Genomic DNA, 20,032 nt, shown 5'->3' on the forward strand with positions numbered 1-20,032 from the left:
ATTTGCATGGCAATAGGCTGAGGCGTGTTTATGAAGCCGTGGATTCCTGAGGCTAATATTAGCCTACTGATGCTACAATTGAGAAGTTGGCTATTGCATCCGAGAAGTTGGCATTTGAATATGAGAAGCAAATTGTCTCCATCCCAGATGTGATTCCTATTTCAGATGATGAAGATGACTTTGTTATTGATAGTGATGCGATTATCGGCTTGAGCTGAAAGCTTGGCCTATAGTGGAAGTGGATAAAGGTTCTGATATCCATCATAAAGAGATAAGTATTCCATGTTTGATGAATTTTTATGTAGTAATTAATTCATGCTATAACATTGGGATAGTGAATCTTGGTTACTTCTAGCATTGGTATTCCCCTTTGGGATAGATTAGTTATGTTAACTATTTGTAATCTCTCTTTGAAATGCTTTAAGGATGGACCAAGAAGCATAAGAGATTGCATTCAAGGAAGAAAGAACTTGATGCTTGCTGCCATGAGACTGAGTTGGTGGCTGAAGACGTTTCTTTGAAGAGGAGGAATTAACATTCAGAGGGAGTTTGACATTTCATCAGAGGCATCCTTGGATGAGGAGGTCAGAAGGTTGATATCAGATTCAGAGGGAGTTTGACATTTTATCAGAAGCAACCTTGGACGAAGAAGGTTGATATCTGTTTCAGAAGGAGCCACATCTCATGAAGATCTGCTTAATGCATTCTTCTCTGTGAGGGAGAAGTTTGAGGTGCAAGCTCTTGTTAGTGCATTCTTCTCTGCAAGAGAAGATTGAGGTGAAAGGCTTTGTTCCACCCTCTGGGAGTAGCCATGGTGAACGCCATGATGAGATGACGACATCACATTGAGGATTTCGTGATGGGCACTTGTGTTTATTTGCATTTCCATTCATGGGAGTAGCCATGATGGATCCACCCTCTAGGATGAGTCATGGTGGATGTCATGTGTGTGATGCCATGACAACATCACGTGAGAGAGTCTGTGATGATTTTCTTGTACTTGTGTGTCCACCCTCTGGGATGAGCCATGGTGAATCTCATTGTGAGGTGACGATCTCACAATGATGAACACTTGTGCATTTTACCATCATGGTGAGGTGATATCTATTCTTTCACCATCCATGGGAGAAGCCATGATGGTTGACATCACGATGAGTGATAAGCTTTCTTCATTCACATGAGTGTAGTCATTGTGTTAGTCATCACGATGAGGTGATGTGACTTGTAGAGATTGAGAAGGATTCCTCCCTAGCTAAGAGGGAGTGTTAATGTGATAGCATCAGTCAGAATCTTTGTGAGCCGACATAGACTATTAAATTGTCTAATTGGCCTTTTCGGCCTTAGACAATTTAATTGTATCGATTTGCTTCTATTTGTTAATATTTCGATCATGTGTAATCCGCCACCCTTGGGTTATAAGACACATTTAATTAAGACGTGTTTGTACTAAACCGATTAAGATGTGAATCGGTTCTAATATGAGGTGTGTTGATTAGAAGCCGACTTGTGGAGAAGTCATGATGGTTGAAAGTATCTATGTTCGGGTATATATATGTGTTGCATTTGTCTTTCAAAGGATTGATTCAATATATACATCTTGATCGAATTAGACACATCAAGCAGATTGAAGCATATTCATCCTACTGCAGTTTGTGATATTCATCCTACAGCAGGTTGTGTCAATCAATCAGACAGCAGAAACATATGTAGTGTGCTCGGGGGTGACGATAGCAGTTTATCGTCTATGGTTGGGAAGGCAACAGATCTGAGTGATTGCCTGTGGTTAATCGAGCACAACCAGTCAACATATTTGTTTAGGAGGTAGAATCATTTTCCCCTCCTCATGAAGGCAAGGTATAGTTGATGAAACCTTGAAATTTTGACCAATTAATTGCCCTTTTTTAAATAAGACTCATACAAGTAATTTCAAAGCATAGGCTAAAGTTCAACTCTCTGAATAATAGTTAAGGAACAATGATACTAGGGAAATAGTTTCTTTGATGCCTTATTATAAGATTAGTCTATTTTATTTAATTTTTTGGCTCTACTTTGATCAATCTGCAATTCAGTTTGAGCAGATTCCTGGTCTGTCTTAGCTGCATGACCATGGAAGTACCATATTTTTTCCCACAAGGTTGATACAAGGAACTGTTAAAGTTTGGATCAGATTAGATACGTAAACAGTTTTTTTTTTTACAAACCTATATGTCAATGAACTCTTGAATGCAGGTTGCTGCACATATGAAGGGAACACAACTTAATGCATAATTTATATGAGAGTCTGCTGTATGAGGCAGATCGATATCTAAAAGGCTTGCACTTATAATTACTGTACTTGCCTTATTAAACTCGAACTGCACCATATTATATACATTACGGTATAGGCATGTCAATGGACAGACATGCCTCTACGTATGTGGAGACATGTTGATGAATAGACATGTCTCCACATACGTGGAGACATGCCTCTTCATTGCGATGTCTCTACACCTAAGATTTGTACAAAGCAACGATATCTTAATCGTTATTTATTCGGTTTAATATTCAACCACGATTTCTCTTATCGTTTAGTATTTAACAATTCTTCAAATCGTTAATCATTATTGTTACGTGCAACAACGATTTCCATAATTGTTTTGAAGGAGATCGACTTAAGTCGATATGCATGATGATAAATATATATCGGATTTCTTTATAAGAAAAGTCGATTCACATTGATCAAATGAAATGATCAATATAATCGACACTTATGGATACGGTGCTCATATTCTGATTTGTATAGACAATAATAAATATTCGTTATGTATATATATAGATATTTGTATATATAATAATAATGACTATATATATATATATATTCATATCAACGATAATATGCATTACTTATACATATGAGACTTCTCCGACCGAAGCTATAAAACATCAACAGGGACAACCAATCCTGCTATAGATGGACTGGGTTCTCTACTCTACTAATCCTGTTTTGCATTTACTTGAAATTTTTTTAACAGAGTTTGATGGGTTTCCTGAGAAAATCGGTAGATTTAGCATCTTTGATTTGTTTACAAATCATATAAATGCAAATATCTGATGCCATCTATGATCTGAATTTCTGGACTACTTTCATGTATTAAAATTTGGTATTAGCTATCATCTTGTGTGTTGTTTGCATCTTCTATAGTTATGTTCTGTAACTTGATCATTGAAACTATCTTTGCAACTTGTCCATTGATATTTTAAAAGAATATGACAAGTACATTAAGCAAGGGTTGAAGTCTACTTTTTAACTATCTTCCTGTCAATGTTGCTTGAGTAGGCAGGACTCGCCAAGCTTATTGGTCTTGCTGGAGGGACCAATGTGCAGGTTGGTACATCCATTTTTGTTGATATGAATTCTCTATTGATTGTGATTAAAGGATTTCCATATGTATTTTTGAAATATGGATGAAGTCCTGATTATAAGAATCCTGGTTTCAAGAATTTGTGTTCAGGACTCTTTTGATAGCAGGCGTGTTTCTGGTAAATTATTCAACAAGAATTTGATTATTTTTTTTTACTTGTAAATTCAGGGAGAGGAACAAAAAAAACTAGATGTTCTCTCAAATGAAGTATTCATCAAGGCTCTAGTAAGCAGTGGGCGCACAGTAAGTTCATTTTATAAAGAAAACCAGCATAATGGATTTATTCTGTTGATTCCTTTGTACAATGATCAACAGTTCACTGGTGTCTATGCATCTTAACTTTCAACTTAAATATGTTTGATAACTGCTAGATTTCTCGCAGAGCATTCTTGTTTCTGAGGAGGATGAAGATGCATTTTTTGTAGAGCCATCAAAAAGGGGAAGGTGTTCCTTCAAATTTTTGACTGTGGGTTTTTGGTATTTAGCAATGGTATCTATTCATGACTACAAACTTGGTCTCTCTTTCTGATAAGATGTGTTTATTTGGACTTTATCCTTGTGCAGATACTGTGTATGTTTTGATCCACTTGATGGATCCTCCAACATCGATTGTGGAGTATCTATTGGAACAGTAAAACCACAATTAACACTCTCTTTGATATTGTTTCAGTAAATCTTGTTAGTTTAATTTTTTATTTTTACACTAATGAAAAATGGATGCCTTATTGATTGTCAAATGAACAACAATCAATTCAGAATACACATACACAATAAGGAGGTCAAATTGAACACACAATTCAGATATTTACCTGTTCAAACTGAAATTCATCACAATTTGGTCTTGATGGACCTTCTTTAACTCAAATATTTTCTTCTGCACAATTTTATTTAGTAAACCCTTAACTGCTAAACTAACCACTTTGTCTTTATACTTTGGGTAGACACCCCTCTCCCTTTCCTTCCTAGCACGCTTTCATTGAAGAATGCATTATAAAAAAATGTTGTTGTGATGCAAAAGGGTAATGCTATATCACCTTCTGAATGTTATGAAATTGCCAAGCCAAGAGACATGTCATCTTTGTCTGTTTTGTTTTACAAAGCTTCTTCTGCATCTCTTTCATCCTAGCCATTTTTCTAAACCTTTGATAAGAACTGTTTCTATTACTTTCAATGATTAAAAATTTAGTTCGCTTTAATTTCTTGTAGAACCTTACCACCTGTCAATCAAGAATCTTTACTGTTGTTTAAACTTTAAAGGAAAATTTAAAATCATTTACTTGCTTTGAGGGCACAAGGTGCTTTTGCCACTGTTGATACCAATTGGATGAATACTCAGGCCTGGCCAAATTATCCTCAAAAGGATTCTACTGCTGCCCATCTGTCAAAACATCATCTTCTGGTTTGATTCCATGTGATTCCCCAAGATGCTTCAAACAATGCTGACCATTAATGTGATCCAACATCACGTGCTCTTTTGTGTTGATATGGATTAGTAGCCTATTTCTACCTTAGCCCTTAAAAGCACGAAAGGCCATTGATCAAGATTGATCCGACTTCCTCCAGGCCAAGATTAGTATGCATTTTTAAACCTTCTAAACTGCTTCTTTGCTAACTAATGGCATGTTAATAATTGCTTCTGCTTTCTGTAGACTATCTGACACTGGAGCATGGGTATGGTTCTTTTTGTTTTATTGAAAACAATGAAAAAGTGGGCACTAATAAAAGTTTGTTGATTTCTTGTAGATCTTTGGAATATACATGCTCAAGAATGATAGTGAAGGAAGCTTGAATTCTGTATTGCAAGCAGGCAAAAACATGGTTGCTGCAGGGTATTGCATGTATGGAAGCTCTTGCACGGTAATAGATCTCTTTGTAACAATGCACCGTAATAGGCAGACTGTAACTGTTTACAATATTTTTGATGTATATGCCCCAATTTTTTTGAATTGATTGTATCTGATTTCCATGCAGAAAGTTGCAATAACAATGTTGAAGATATTTCATGTTCTGAACCTATGTAACCATTATAAGCCAATTTTGATGTTAGATTAGTATGACGTTGCACTGTGTGTATAAGTAGTCAATCTTCTTTTTTAGGTTAATCATACTAAGTCAAATGTGTATTTAGTGAGTCAAATTGTCTCGTTTGATATATTAAGAGTCATTTTATATGAGAAACTTATAAGTATACTCTTTAATGAATTTGATTTACGTGCTTTTCAAAAGTGGGAATATTTATGTTGAACTAAGCAAACTACATAGTTACAGTGAATATATATCAATGTTCACAACAGAACAGTTTCAGGAGCTAACAGTACAAAACAAATGATGCAAACATGAGTGCTACAAGCACACAGAAGTAAAACCGAACAGGTAACAGTAGCAAAAGACATAGTCAAGATCACTTTGGCTGTAGAAGAGAACCAAAAACATGAAGCAAATTGGCATGACCCCGGAAGATTCACAAATGAATGGCTAGAGATTGAACACTTTGACCACATGACATTTGATGTGCATGTCAGCTGAGCTGTTAATACATTTGATAGTAGCTTGAATAGTTTAAAGATAAAGATAGTTGGCCTTGTTAATTTTGCCTTTATTGTGGAGTGTGTTGGAAATGGTAGAGAGCTGATTGGACTTACTTGTTATTTGAGAGATTTTGGTAGCCATCTCTTGTTTACTTTCTAGAGCCTGTAGTTGGGATTGCAGAAGATTAACCTGTTTTTCAAGATCTTTGTTGATGCTTAGTTGCTTCTTCATAATTCTGGACAAATTGGACATCTGCAATGGAGGGCTAGAGTAGAGTATTGTTGAGAGAAGGCAACAATACACCAATATTTTTAAATGAATTATCCTCAACTTGTTTGCAAATTTCTGAAATCACATTATGAAAAATTGAAAGGCTTAACAGCGCTGATTTCAAGATGATTTGTGTAGGAAGAGGGTTGGGAGAGAAGACATGATGGATTGCTAGATCTTGTGAGCATGAGGACAGAACCAAAAGGCATGTTTGACAAGCTCTAGTTTGGTACAAGAGAGGTTTAGGATGGCTGGGTGGGGGATGAATGAAATTGAGACTAGATTCTATACAAAGTTGGATGAATAGGAGTTTCTAAGTTGTGAGGTGGGATTGTACAACGACTTTTGATTGCCACAAATGAAGGCTGAGTTCGTTGCGTCTGGCATTAGGAAGTTTGCATTTCCACTTGGCATTTAATCTAGGAGACATAGGGAGAATGGGGAGTAACTTCTTGTAAATTGATTTGAGTGGGAAGAAGTGGATAATGCATAAGGCCAATGCTAGTCTTTAAGAAAGTTACAATGCAGAGAGTGTGATAGTAAGGGAGAGGGGGAAAGCTCCTGAATTTCTATTATAGTTTGTTATCATTGCTGAGGCTGCACTCATGTTTGAGCTGCTGCTAGGCTTTCCATTGAGGTTGAGCATATACAACAAGGCTTGAAAAACTTGAAGGCCCTTTTTGAAGAGGCATTTGCCCTTTGGTTTGCAAATGAGCCCTAGAGGTTTTTCATAGAGTTGAATCAACTTGTTTCACCACATTGAGGGGGTGAAGAAGCTAAGTCTATGCCTTAAGGATTGGTTGTGCTGGTGAGTTGTTGGGACACAAGCTATTGAGCTTTCCAAACGTTGTCGAAAGGGGCGGATCCTTGGGTTTTAAAGGGGGCTAAGAGAATCTTGTCTTTTCAAGACACCTGATTGTGAGGTTTGCCTATAGCAGCCAATTGGATTTTGATTCTAAGTTTTACCAAGGGGTTTCTCCCTTAAGAGCCCTCTCAATTCACTTAATAGTTTAGCGAACACCTGATAGGAGCCAAGGGGTGGTGGAGGGTATACCCTTCTTGTTGCCCCATTTGAGCCATAGAAAGCTTCATATATGTTGTGCTAAATGGTTGTTAGAGCTCTGAGAAGTAAGCCAACAAGAGGAGATGTAGACATGATTGGTGAGGAGGATCTTATTTGCCATATGAATTCCCCCAACATGGACAAAAATTGGTTGCTTCAATTCGTGAGTTTACCTTTGAATTTTTTAAGAAACCAACTCCTCATATCTTTGAGAGAAACTCCATGCTAAAGAGGATTCCAAGATACTTGGTAATGACACCATGTTTAACTTCTTGTTGTTTGGTAGGGATCCAAGGGTGAGGATTAGGCCTAGTTATGAGGAATTTGGATGAACATACTATGCCCATAAGTAGGAGTTGAGGGCATTGACATTATGAGGAAGAGAGATACCTTGAATCAAGTGGTCAGAATGATTAATGAACATGTTGGAACAAGTAGCCAAGGGCATTAGCAATAGGGAAAAAGAGGAAAGGAGAACGGGGGTAGCATTGACAAATGGAATCTTGGATGGAAAGCGAGAGTGAGCTATTTATAGCCAATTTGGCATTGGTATCTATGACAAGCATTCTTATGTGGTCTAATAAGAGCTTAGGGCCAATCCCAAACCATTGCATCATTTTTAGAATGAAGTGTTAAGTTTATATAAATTCTGTGATCAAGAGGATAGAAAAGATAAAGATGTAGTCTGGAATTTAATTTGAACAGCAGTTGTGTGAATGAAGGAAGCACAACACTTATTAATTTTCGGTATTGTCTTCCTCCTTATCGTATGCATGTTATATATCTAAGTGAATGAGAGGGTATGTAGGGAAGAGATATGTCTTCTCATGTGGGAAGACACATCTCTCCCTATGTACCACTCAACACATTAACAAACATATCGCGATTTGTTTAACCCAGCCCATAAACATTACTGGGTGTGACCGATAATATTCCCAACCCGATAACAATGACGGGGTGTGACTGGTGGCACTCATCACAATTTGATATTTATTTATAGTTTATAGTTAACGTGTATACTACTTATGTTAACATATATTTAATTCATGTATCGGAAATGGTACGACCGATGTTACAAGAATTAACACTCCCTCTTAACTAGGGAGGACACATTTCATGTTAGATAAAACATCACAATTCATCCATTGATTGTGAAGAGAAGAGATATCACACCATAGTGATATTCAGAGATATGGTTCAACAATGAATATCAAGTCTCATGATACTCACCATAACTCATAGTTATCAAGTAAGGTATGTGCACTGGCATCAAGTCACATGATGCCTACCATACTGATAATGATTCATGGCATGTCCATGAATATTTTGTTCATAATATTCACCATGAATATCTCTATCATAATTATGGTTTATTTAATGATATCGACCAACTGATATCTACCATAATGTCTTAGAGATATATATACTATCATGACATGTCTACAGATATCAAGTCACATGATATCCATCAAGATAGATAAATTGATAATTGTAAAATCGTCACCTTACAATATCAATTTGAAACAAGTGTTCATTATTGAATAGTCGTAACCCTTCAATAATGTTCACAGAGGGCCCATGAAGTCATGGAGTCACACACATGACAAATAAAAGAGTTTACACATTAAACATCTTTAAATATATTAGTATATCAAAATAAATGAGACTATCTCAAAATTAAATAACATTTTCAACCATACCAAGTTTATCTCAAAAGTGTTCAATCTTGATCCTGGAGAGAGGCTTGGTAAGAATGTCTGCAATCTGATCACTTGTACTAAAATAATTCAGTCGGATCATATTCCTTAACACCATATCTCGAACATAGTGATAAGGAATCTCAATGTGTTTAGACCTGTCATGAAATACTGGATTCATTGAAAGCTTGATGCAACTCTGATTGTCACAATAGATGATAGTAGGATTTAAGGGCTGACCAAACAGTCCTACAAGCAATTTCCGGAGCCATACCGCTTCTCTTGCTCCCATGGAGGCTGCAATGTATTCAGCTTCTGTAGAACTCTGAGCAACTGAAGACTGTTTTCTACATATCCATGAGATCATTCCTGATCCTAAACTAAAGCAACATCCTGATGTGCTTTTCCTGTCAACTACGCTTCCATCCCAATCAAAATCAGTGAATCCATGTAGGTCAAGGTCTACATGTTTATATTTCAGACCAAAACCAATAGTTCCTCGAAGATATCTCAGAATATGTTTTGCAGCAACAAGATGTATTTCCCTAGGTTCACACATGAATTGACTTAGTGCATTAACAACATAACATATATCAGGTCTTGTGTTTACCAAATACATCAGAGATCCAATAATTTGTCTGTAGAGGGTAGGATCTCCAAACTCTGATTCTACAACTGCTTCCTTTAGCTTGTGCAGGTGTGGTCATGGATCTACAATCCATCATTCCAAATCTCTTGAGTATATCAATGGTGTATTTTCCTTGATTAAGGGTTATACCATCTGCTTGCTGCCAAACTTCCAATCCAAGGAAGTAGTGAAGAATTCCTAAATCTTTCATATCAAACTCAAAGCCTAATTCTTTCTTACATCGAGAAATACAATTATCCTCTCATGTGATTAGTAGTGATGGAAATATTGTCATTGATGTCGAAGATGCAAGAAGACTGGCATCAATGTCAAAGGTGATGGTTAAGGAATTGGATAGCTGTGGTTTATATGAAGACATCTCCATAATCAGATTAGTGATCAATTTTGAAGATGAACTCCATATACAAGATGTGGGTATATAGTGATCAATGCAGCGATCTTCTTACAAAGACAATGAACCACTAAGCAACAAACTGAAATATATATATATTGTCTCAGTAAATGGCTATAGAGCACAGTGACTGAGAATATATACTGTATATTCTGATATATAATGCTGTACATACACATCAAGACATGACTACAACAACAAATGACCAAACCATAGAAGGAAAAATATTGGTGCAGCAATCAAAGTTGTGGAAGAGACTAAGACAGATACAAAATGGCAACATGACAATGATTAAGACAGAGAACTGACAAATCACTAAAGGTATGGTCGTGGCTAAAGGCGACAATAAGGTTAGAATGCAATTACACAGATATTTAGAATGCAGTGATACAAATAATAAATGAAAATCTTCGAACATATCATAGTTTTAAAACTCGTGGACTCGCCACGGACTCGCCACGGACTCGCGAGTCCATGGGAGCCACGAGTCGACTCGCCACGGACTTGCGAGGCGAGTCCATCTGAAAGACTCGCGAGTCTTTTGCATGGACTCGCGCGACCCAGAAAAAAAGTCATGCAAGCTTTAAAATTGAGTTTTTAAAAAATTTTTTTGCCTTCATTTGGCATAACTGAGGGAGTGAAAAATAAAAGAAAAATAACACCCGACGCCTTTATAAAATAATAAAAAAAATGCCCCTTGACCCCAACTTGGGGGCGCTGCCCCCAAACCCCCGTCGAAAAATATAGGGGGAAATTGTGCCGATGGAAGTAGGGAAAATTTAACCTCCGAGTCTGATTAGGCTCCATATAACAACATAATTAGCATTGAAGAAATCTTGGTATTATACATTTTAGAGTTGAAAGTTTGAAACTATGAGTATGTGACATGTGTAATGTTTCAATTATGGCTCTTATGCTCTCTAAATCCATTAATTTCTTTATGTTTTTTTATAAAACTACGGTTTTTCTTTTTGCTGAGTCCTTGCCGAGTCTTTCATGAGTCCGAGTCCAAATTTTTGGTTTGCCGAGTCCGAGGCGAGTCCGAGATTTTCAACTATGGAACATATCATTGTGCTGAGTGAAAACGTTGATGATGACATGTGCATAGGTATATAGCATACAGACACAGAAGATCAAATCATTATGATAGCAGATTAAGGCGACGGAGAGCAGTAACTATATACAACAATTAATATTGCAATGATAGTGATAAGTTTACGAGCAACTAATATTAATAAACTGCAGTGAAAAAAATAGAGGAGTAAGAAGCGATTATCAGTGATTTATATGAGCAACAATTCTATCTAAGGAGAAAATCATTTGATAAGGAAGTGATTATTTTTTATAAACAACACTCCCTATAATAAGACAAATTTGTCTTATTCAAAAAGAGAAGTATTTCTGTCCTATTCCTATTGTGTCCTATTCTCATGAGAAGTGGTGCGATATGATCATTCTTCTTTGTTGAAGGTGTGATCCTATAGTAGAAGGGAAGATATGTCCAGGTGGCAATATGATTTGTCTTATTCAGAAAAGTAATGTTTTTGTCTTATCCACGTAAGACAAAAAGGTGCAATTCATTAAAGAGGAAATAATTATTAAGTAGCAGACGGAATCAAGGAAAGGTTCTATAAGCGCGATTTCATTAGAGCATTACACCTTGTGGGTGATTTCATTTGAATAAAATAATATGAAGAAAGTTGATTAATGTTAACTATTATTAATGATGAGTAAAGCAATACAAACATCTACATAATGAAGTAGTGTGAATATATACCACTTGACCATGGAAGAAGACACGTGATAATAGAGACAGAGTACAAATGAGAAAGGTGCGGATATTTTAAGATGAGATGTTCAATTAAAAACAGCAATACGATTCATACACAAAAGACATAGACTTAAAGTTACATTCTTGATAAACTTTGAAAGGGTGCGATGAAGAATATAATAGAGATACATTCAACTTAATTGTGTTAAAGTATTTTGAAGATGTGTGACTCCTCATTTGTGAAAAGACCTGTCTTTTAGATAAGGATATATATGTTGAATGATGGAAGAGTCGGGTGAGTGGAATATGTGTGGAGTATGTGATTAATACTGAAAGGAGTATAGCACATACGTGTGAATGTGTGTGAATATGGAATAAAAAGATCCTTGAGATTTATGTGTGTGCAGTACATGAGAAGAACTTTATGTCAGATTTATGAAGATTTTATGTAGACCTTATGAGCAGATCTTGTACAAAAGTTTGGATCAGATTTGGAGCAGACTTTATGTCTGATTGAAGAAAAAAATTGGATCAGATTTTGGAACAGATTTTGTGCCCTATTTGTAGCAGGTTTTGGATCAGTCATTGAGCAGCCATAAAGCAGTGTTAGATCAGATTTGTAAAGAGTGTTGGGGCAGATTTATAGAATGTGTTAGATCAGATTTGTGAAGTGATATAAGAGTGAGTAACAGTTAACATTGAGAATATAAATCAAAGAAGAGAAGGGATGTTTGCTGTCTGTGGTGTGCACAGAATGAAAAGATTTTAGAAAGTAATATGATGTGTGAATTGTATAAAGAGTATATATGCAAACATAAAGAAAATATATTCAGATAAACAAAAGGAACATGATCAGGCTGAATAAGAATATATAGAAGATCATTTCAGATTTGTGAAGGCTTTGTATGAGCAGATCAATTGTATATTTGATAGGAAGGATATGAGGAATTAATAGCAGATTAAGAAGATAGTTTTTATGTGACTGATTAGTAATATTCATCACAGCAGATTTGAGAAGATCAAAGTCCATCATCTATTGTTATAGCAACATTGTAAAGGTGGAAATTCAGATTTATATGAAGTGGGTTGGTGCTCACTAATTCTGAAGTGGGAGTTGGTGCTTCCAGTGGGTTGGTGCTCACAAAATTCAGATTTGGGAGTTGGTACTTCCAGTGGGTAGGTGCTCACAAATCATATTTGGGAGTTGGTGCTTCCAGTGGGTTGGTGCTCACAAACAGAGTTAAGGGTTGGTGCCTACAAATATTGTAAAAGAAGAAATATATATATAAGCATTGATTTACCGTGGTTTTCTCCCATAAGGGTTTCCATGCATATATCTTGTGTTCTACTTGTGTTCATATTATTTAGATCACATATGAATATTGGTGTGCAATGAATATGTTTATGAGATAACTTATATACTTGTGAATGAAGTTGAAAAAGTTCAAATTGGTAAAAGTAGCTGTTATACCGATTCACCCCCCCTCCTCTTAGTATAACCGTGTGCTCTTCAAGTAGATCATCAACATAAATAATAAGAATTAATAATTCACCATTGATTACCTTGTAGTAGAGATTTGGATCTTCTTCATTCTTGGAAAACCCTAATTCCAAGAGATAGTGATCAATTCTTTTATACCATGCTCTGGGGGCCTGTTTCAGTCCATATAGAGCTTTCTTTAATCTGCAAACATGTGGTTCAGCCTTATGAATCACAAAACCTTCAGGTTGCTCCAAATAAACTTCTTCTTCAATCTTACCATTCAGAAAAGCAGTCTTAACATCCATTTGATGGACTTTCCATCCTTTAGATGCTGCAATAGCCAAAACTGCTTCGACAGAAGTGTATCTGGCAACAGGAGCAAATCTCTCTTAATAGTCAATACCTTCTTTTTGTGAGAAACCTCTGGCAACAAACCTTGCTTTGTGTTTCTCAATGCTGCCATCTGCTGCATGTTTGATTTTGAAAAGACATTTAGAAGATACCACAGATTTTCTTTTAGGCCTAGGTACAATATCCTAGACATCATTTTTTAGAATTGACTGATACTCTTCTAATATAGCATCTTTCCAAACTCTATGCTTGAGAGCATCTCCAACACAGGAAGGTTCTGCTTCAATGATGTCACTCATCAAGGCAGTATAATTGGAAATAGGTTAGGTCCCTTACTTTCTCTGAAGGTCCCCTTTGGAGCAGCATAATTTTCAGCTTCTTGAAGTATCTTTTTAGCCCAAAGTGGTCTCTTCCTAGTTTCGGGATAATGTTCTTCTAAAGGTAAGTTTTGAACTTCATGCTCAGCGTTTTAAGGGGTCTCCCTTTGAATCTCAGGGGTGGAATCCTCATCCATGCTTGTAGGAGGATCTTGGTGTTCTAATTCATTAGAGCTTTTGGACCTCCTGAATGCTATGTCTTCTTCAAAGATGACATCTCTTCTTAGTTCAATTTGCCTTTGACCAGGTATGTATACTCTGTAAGCCTTAGAGGTTTCACTGTACCCAACAAATACCCCTTTCTTTCCTGAAGGTTCTAACTTTGATCTCTTTTCTTTGGGGACATGAATATAGACTGGACACCCAAAGATCCGGAGATGACTTATGTCAGGTTTGTTTCCAGTAAAGGCTTCTTCAAGGGTTTTATTATCAAGAAGAGAATGAGGACATCTATTTTGAATGTACACAACTGTCCTAGATGCTTCAGCCCAAAATGAGGTTTCTATATTCTGGTCAAACAACATAGCCCTAGCAACTTCTACTATAGTCCTATTCTTTCTTTCAGCTACCCCATTTTGTTGTGAGTTATAGGGTACAATTAACTCCCTCTTAATCCCAACATTTATACAATAATCTTTAAACATATCAGAAGTGTATTTCCCCCCATTGTCTGTTCTTAAGGTTATGATTTTCTTACCTGTCATGTTTTCTGCAAGAGCTTTGAATTCCTTAAATTTAGAAAGGATTTCTTCAGACTCTTTGTACCTCAGAAAATATATCCAGGTCTTCCTAGAATAATCGTCTACAAATATTACATAATATAAAAACCCCCCTAAGGAGGGTACAAACATGGGTTCACATAAATCAGAATGAACTAATTCTGATACATTTTTGGATTTACTGTTGCTAGAATTGAAAGACCCTTTAGTATTCTTTCCCAAGGCACACCCCTTGCAGGCTCCTTCAGAATTTTGACTTAGCCTGGGTAAGCCAATCACCATCTTCTCTATCTTAGGTAGGGCATGGAAATGAAGGTTCCCTAATCTTCTATGCCAAAGTTCATTTGAATTTGGAGTTTCATGAATCAAGGCTTGAGGTGGAGTGGTGCAAAGTCTGTAGAGGCTCCCTTGTCTTACTCCAATGGTGTGGGCTTTTTTGATGGTGAAGTTCTTTGGCCAAGAAAGTACCTTTCCTTCCATAAAGGATAATCTGTAACCCTTATCTTCAAGTGCAGAAACTGAGACAAGGTTTCTCTTTATACCAGGTACAAATAGAACTCCAGTCAGCTGTAGAGATATGACTGACTTTAGGTTGATATTGCAGGTTCCTAGTCCCATAACTGGATAATTTGAGTCATCACCAATTGTCACTTCTTCATTAGAATTTTCCACAAGTGTATCTAGGTGCTCACGAAATCCAGTGATGTGTTGAGATGCTGATGTGTTGAGATGTTCTGTTGTCAATCACCCATGTGTTGGAACTGGAGGTGACTTGACTAGAGAGGGCTGAGTAGAAGACTAGTTTCTCGGAATCACTCCCTTTCTTAATTTCTACCATTGAAGCCTATTGCTTGATCCTGTTTGGACACTTCATTGCATAGTGCCCATATTGGTCACATCTGAAACATTGTACTTTACAAATGTCTCTCTTCTTCTTTGAAGACCTCTTTCCATTTGAGTCGTTGTCCCTCTTTCTTTTAAAGTTCTTCTTTCATTTCTTGTGGGAATTAGAGTTTAGAACTTGAATGTCTTCATTACCATTGTTTTGATTTATTCCTCTTGTGACAAGCCGAGATTCCTCTTGAATGCAATCGGTTTTCAATCTATCAAATTTAGGAAATTTAGAATGAGCACTGATTCCTTGAATGAACGATTCCCATGAGGTAGGAAGTCCATTTAGGGCCATCATAGCAAGTTCTTTGTTGTCTACTAGATGTCCAATAGTGGATAGTTGACCCCTAAGCTCAGTGATCCTCAAGAAATAGGATGTAACTGTCTCTCCTTTATTCATCTTTATATGGTGTAGTTGATTCTTTAAGGTGAGAGCCTTGCTAGTGTTGTTGATTTCATAAATGTTAGCTAGGGCTTTGAACATCTGAAAAGCCGTCTCATATTTAGAGATAACTGGCACAATGTGGTCTCTCACTGAATCCACAATTATCTTAAGAGCCTTCTCAGTGTCCTTGCTCCACTAAATTTTCTCTGTATCATTAGAGGCTTTAGGAATTTCACTTTTGACATGGGAGTCAATTTTATTTTCTTTCAAAACAAGCATGATCCTGAATTTCCAAGATACAAAATTTGATACTCCATCTAATTGATCTTCAAACCTAACTCCGGTTGCCATTAGGATTATAGGAATGTGATCTACTAAGGGCCGGGTGAAAATCTATAAGATCGTTACAAAATTTAATTTGATCTTCCTTAACTTAGCTCTGATACCATGTTGAGACATGGACTAGCTAAGACTCGAACCTAGAACCTTCCATACGCTGCTGGAGTGCTCTACCACTGAGCTACTGGCCCCTCTTGGACCAGTCCATCGTCGGTCCGGGTGTGGCTTATTTCCAACACCAACACCCCCCCTTAAGCCACACCTCTTTTGTGCTTGGGGCTCCTAGCCTAAACGTTGCTCTGATACCATGTTAAGTTTATATAAATTTTGTGATCAAGAGGATAGAAAAGATAAATATGTAGTTTGGAATTTAATTTGAACTGCAGTTGTGTGAATGAAGCAAGCACAACACTTATTAATTTTTGGTATTGTCTTCCTCCTCATCGTATGCATGTTATATATCTAAGTGAATGAGAGGGTACGTAGGGAAGAGATATGTCTTCCCGTGGGAAGACACATCTCTCCCTACGTACCACTAAGCACATTAACAAACATATCAGGATTTGTTTAACCCATCCCGTAAACATTAATGGGTGTAACCGATAATATTCCCAGCCCGATAACAATGATAGGGTGTGATTGGTGGCACTCACCACAATTTGATATTTATTTATAGTTTATAGTTACTGTGTATACTACTTTTGTTAACATAATTTTAATTCATGTATCGGAAATGGTATGACCGATGTTACAAGAATTAACATGAAGGGCCATAATATGTGGTCATAGGCTTTGTGAAAATATAACTTAAAGATGAGAGAATCTAAGGCTACTTGTTGGGCCCATTTTGTAGTTTCCAAGGTGAGGACAAGGTTGTCTGATATGAATCTACGACCAAGGAACCCTTGTTTGTTCAAGTCTTCACAACCTCCTAAGTAGTATGCTTTATTTTGTTGGTGAGACTTTTGTGATGATTTTATACGAGGTATTAAATAAGGCGATGGTTTGTCATCCATTAATAGTCGTGTTATTTCTGCCCTTAGGGAGAAGTTTGATTAGACCTGGGATCACCTTCAATCTACACATGATAGAATCCTTTTTGAATATGGGGTAATAGAGCTTTGTAAAATTCAACTAGAAGGCCATCCATGCCTATTCTCTACTTAGTAGCCATGCAATTCAATGCTAAACCAAGCTCTTCCATGGTAAGAAGGTGCTCAATAAATTTGTTGTATTGTTGGTCAATTTTTTGGTAAACACAACCACCAATATTGTCCTCAAGAATTGTGATAAGAGGGTCATTAGCAGTGTCATTGGTGAACACCTGTTTGTAGTCTTCAAAGAATGTTCTTCCCATCTCTACTTGGTTGGTTTGAGGAATCCCATTGTTGTTGTTGATTGCAGAAATATGCCCTTTTTTGCGTTTATATCTTAGATATTGGAAGAACTTCAACCCTGTTAGTGTTTTATTCACAGCTTTCAATGTGACACAAGATGGAACAGTTCTTCAAATTAGTATTGGAAGAATTAAAAATTTAGAAGACTTTTCAAATAAACTAGGTTTAAAAACCTATCTTTGTGTTTTCTCAATCTGGAGCACAAAGCATTTTTGACATATTTACATAAGTTAATAAGTTTTGTGTATGTAAACGTATCTATTGTAGAAAATAAACTAACTATAATTAAGGACATTTATTGATTCTAATTAAATTCTGTAATGTTCCCTTCTCGCATGTGAGCAATTGTTTAGCCATTAACTTATTTTTCAAAGTTTTCTTGTAAGTTAATTGGCATTGGAAAAGGGAAAATAATTAAATAATTAAGTTGGCAAAAAGTTACTTTTCAATATTTTAATTGACAACTTACATTTAATTATTTAAAAAAGGTGTTTTAAGTGTGCAAATGAAGTGTCACTAGTCTCAAGGTGATGAAAAGTGGTCATAGAGACACTTTAAATTTTATTATTTAGGAAAAATGTTTTTTTTAAGATGAATGAAGAGCAAAAAAAGAACATTTTTTTGGAAAAAGTAATGAAAAAGAAAAAAAGTGCCTTAAAAAAACAATGGAAAAACAAAGTGTTTTAAAAGAGCAACAAAATAAAGCAAAAGAGCACTTTTTATTAAAAGCCTCAAAAAAGTTATGAGGAGGCTGGGTCTTAAGAAAAAGGGTTATTATGTTATGTCATTTTCTAGCGTCTCTGAGCAAGAACTTCTGTTCATATTTCTTGAGGATGGAAACCCTCTTGGAATAATAGTTTCAAGGATGAAAACTCTCCTAGCTAGATATGGTGATCTCACTTGGAAATCACAGTTGTGCTGCAAGTGAAGTTTGTTCCAACTAGTGTTAAAGATGAGATTTTTGATGTGTTTTAACAGGGGTTTGTTGCTCATTTTTCTTGGTAATGTTTATTTGAGTTTTTAAAAGATATGATAGTAAGATTTTGGCGTGATTGAATCAGTTGGTTGGAGGCCATATCCTTTTAAGGTAGATTTTGATGATTTTACAAGTTTCTATTGCATTAGTACTTGCTGTACCTATTGTAGCAATAGCTAATCTGTTCTGTTTTAGATTTGCAGTTATTAAGAATTGCTAATATGTTCAATATCAATTAGTTTCATGGGTTTGAGATGCTTTTTCAGTTGTTCAGTTGTTAGGCTTATAACATCAAAAATCATTTGGTGAAAAAATCAACAAATCAAAAGTATAAGGTTTTTTGGAAAAAATGGGGATATAAACGGGAAAAATCAGATTTAAGAAAAAATGTATACTATTAGATAGGTCATGGGTTGAAGAATAGGTGAATTGTGCGTTTTTAGTAGGTGAATTTTCTTCGATTTCTTCTCAATTTTAATGTGTTTACACAAAAATTTCGTTGAAAATTATGGGTCAACGACTTTGCAAAAAAATGAAATTAAATGAGGGAAAAATTGGCAAACTTGACGATTTTCAATTTTCCGATCAATAATGATTTTTTCGCAAGTTTTTCTTCTATGGTTAGACTTGGTTGCTTTCATAGTGGGTTGTTTCAGCATCTTAGGGTGATTACAGAGTATTTTGGGTATGCATCAGTTTTGATTTTGATACCATGAAAACAATACAGATTTGTATCAACACTCTATTAGACTCTCGCTTCAACTTTCAATGTACACTTATGTTGGGTTGATGAAAAAACATTTTTGGTATGATATTCCATGCTCATTTTGAATCTTTTAGACCAATAAATGTTATTGTAGTCATTAGATTTTGTAATCATAATATTATATCAGACTTGTTCCAGCAGTATATCAATCCCTTGCTTGAATTTGGGCTGACATCCCTGATATTTCTATTGAGTTTTGGAAATTATTTACACTAGCTTCTTCCATTATGTAATGTCCCTTTTTCGGTCCATTCCAACATTTTCGGAAACTCCAACTTTCTTGGAGAGAGATAGCTTTATTAGAAGGGTATTTTGAAAGTGGCAAAGAGTTCTTGGAGTGAATATGAGTACAATAGTACTTTTTGTGTACAAAGCAAAATTTTGGGAACACTCCACACTTCTTGGAAGAGTTTGTGATCATGGGAGAGTGTGAACCTTCATATATTTGGTCAAAATTCATATTAGGGCTTTTTCATATTTCCTGTAACTTCAGTGGTTGTGCGGAAAATTATTATGCTTTTAAATGGTTAAATATTTAAGTTGTCAAAAAGTGGAAAATTAAAAGACAACTTATATT

General features: G+C 36.0%; 1 protein-coding gene across 2 annotated transcripts in view; it reads left to right on the forward strand.

The window, feature by feature from the left end:
- The window catches only part of LOC131054660 (fructose-1,6-bisphosphatase, cytosolic), a 143,601-nt gene that overhangs the window by 19,821 nt on the left and 103,748 nt on the right, over window positions 1–20,032 (forward strand). Inside the window, exons 2-6 of one of the 2 annotated variants that reach the window (XM_057989210.2) lie at window positions 3,317–3,364; window positions 3,570–3,644; window positions 3,784–3,845; window positions 3,966–4,032; window positions 5,145–5,258. In XM_057989210.2, the coding sequence (XP_057845193.2) occupies window positions 3,317–3,364; window positions 3,570–3,644; window positions 3,784–3,845; window positions 3,966–4,032; window positions 5,145–5,258 (366 nt within the window). Of the gene's footprint in view, window positions 1–3,316; window positions 3,365–3,569; window positions 3,645–3,783; window positions 3,892–3,965; window positions 4,033–5,144; window positions 5,259–20,032 lie in introns of both variants that reach the window. The other variant, XM_057989211.2, reaches the window with a different exon arrangement.

This window comes from Cryptomeria japonica, chromosome 8 (assembly GCF_030272615.1).
Source record: "Cryptomeria japonica chromosome 8, Sugi_1.0, whole genome shotgun sequence".
In the NCBI taxonomy this organism is placed as follows: Eukaryota; Viridiplantae; Streptophyta; class Pinopsida; order Cupressales; family Cupressaceae; genus Cryptomeria; species Cryptomeria japonica.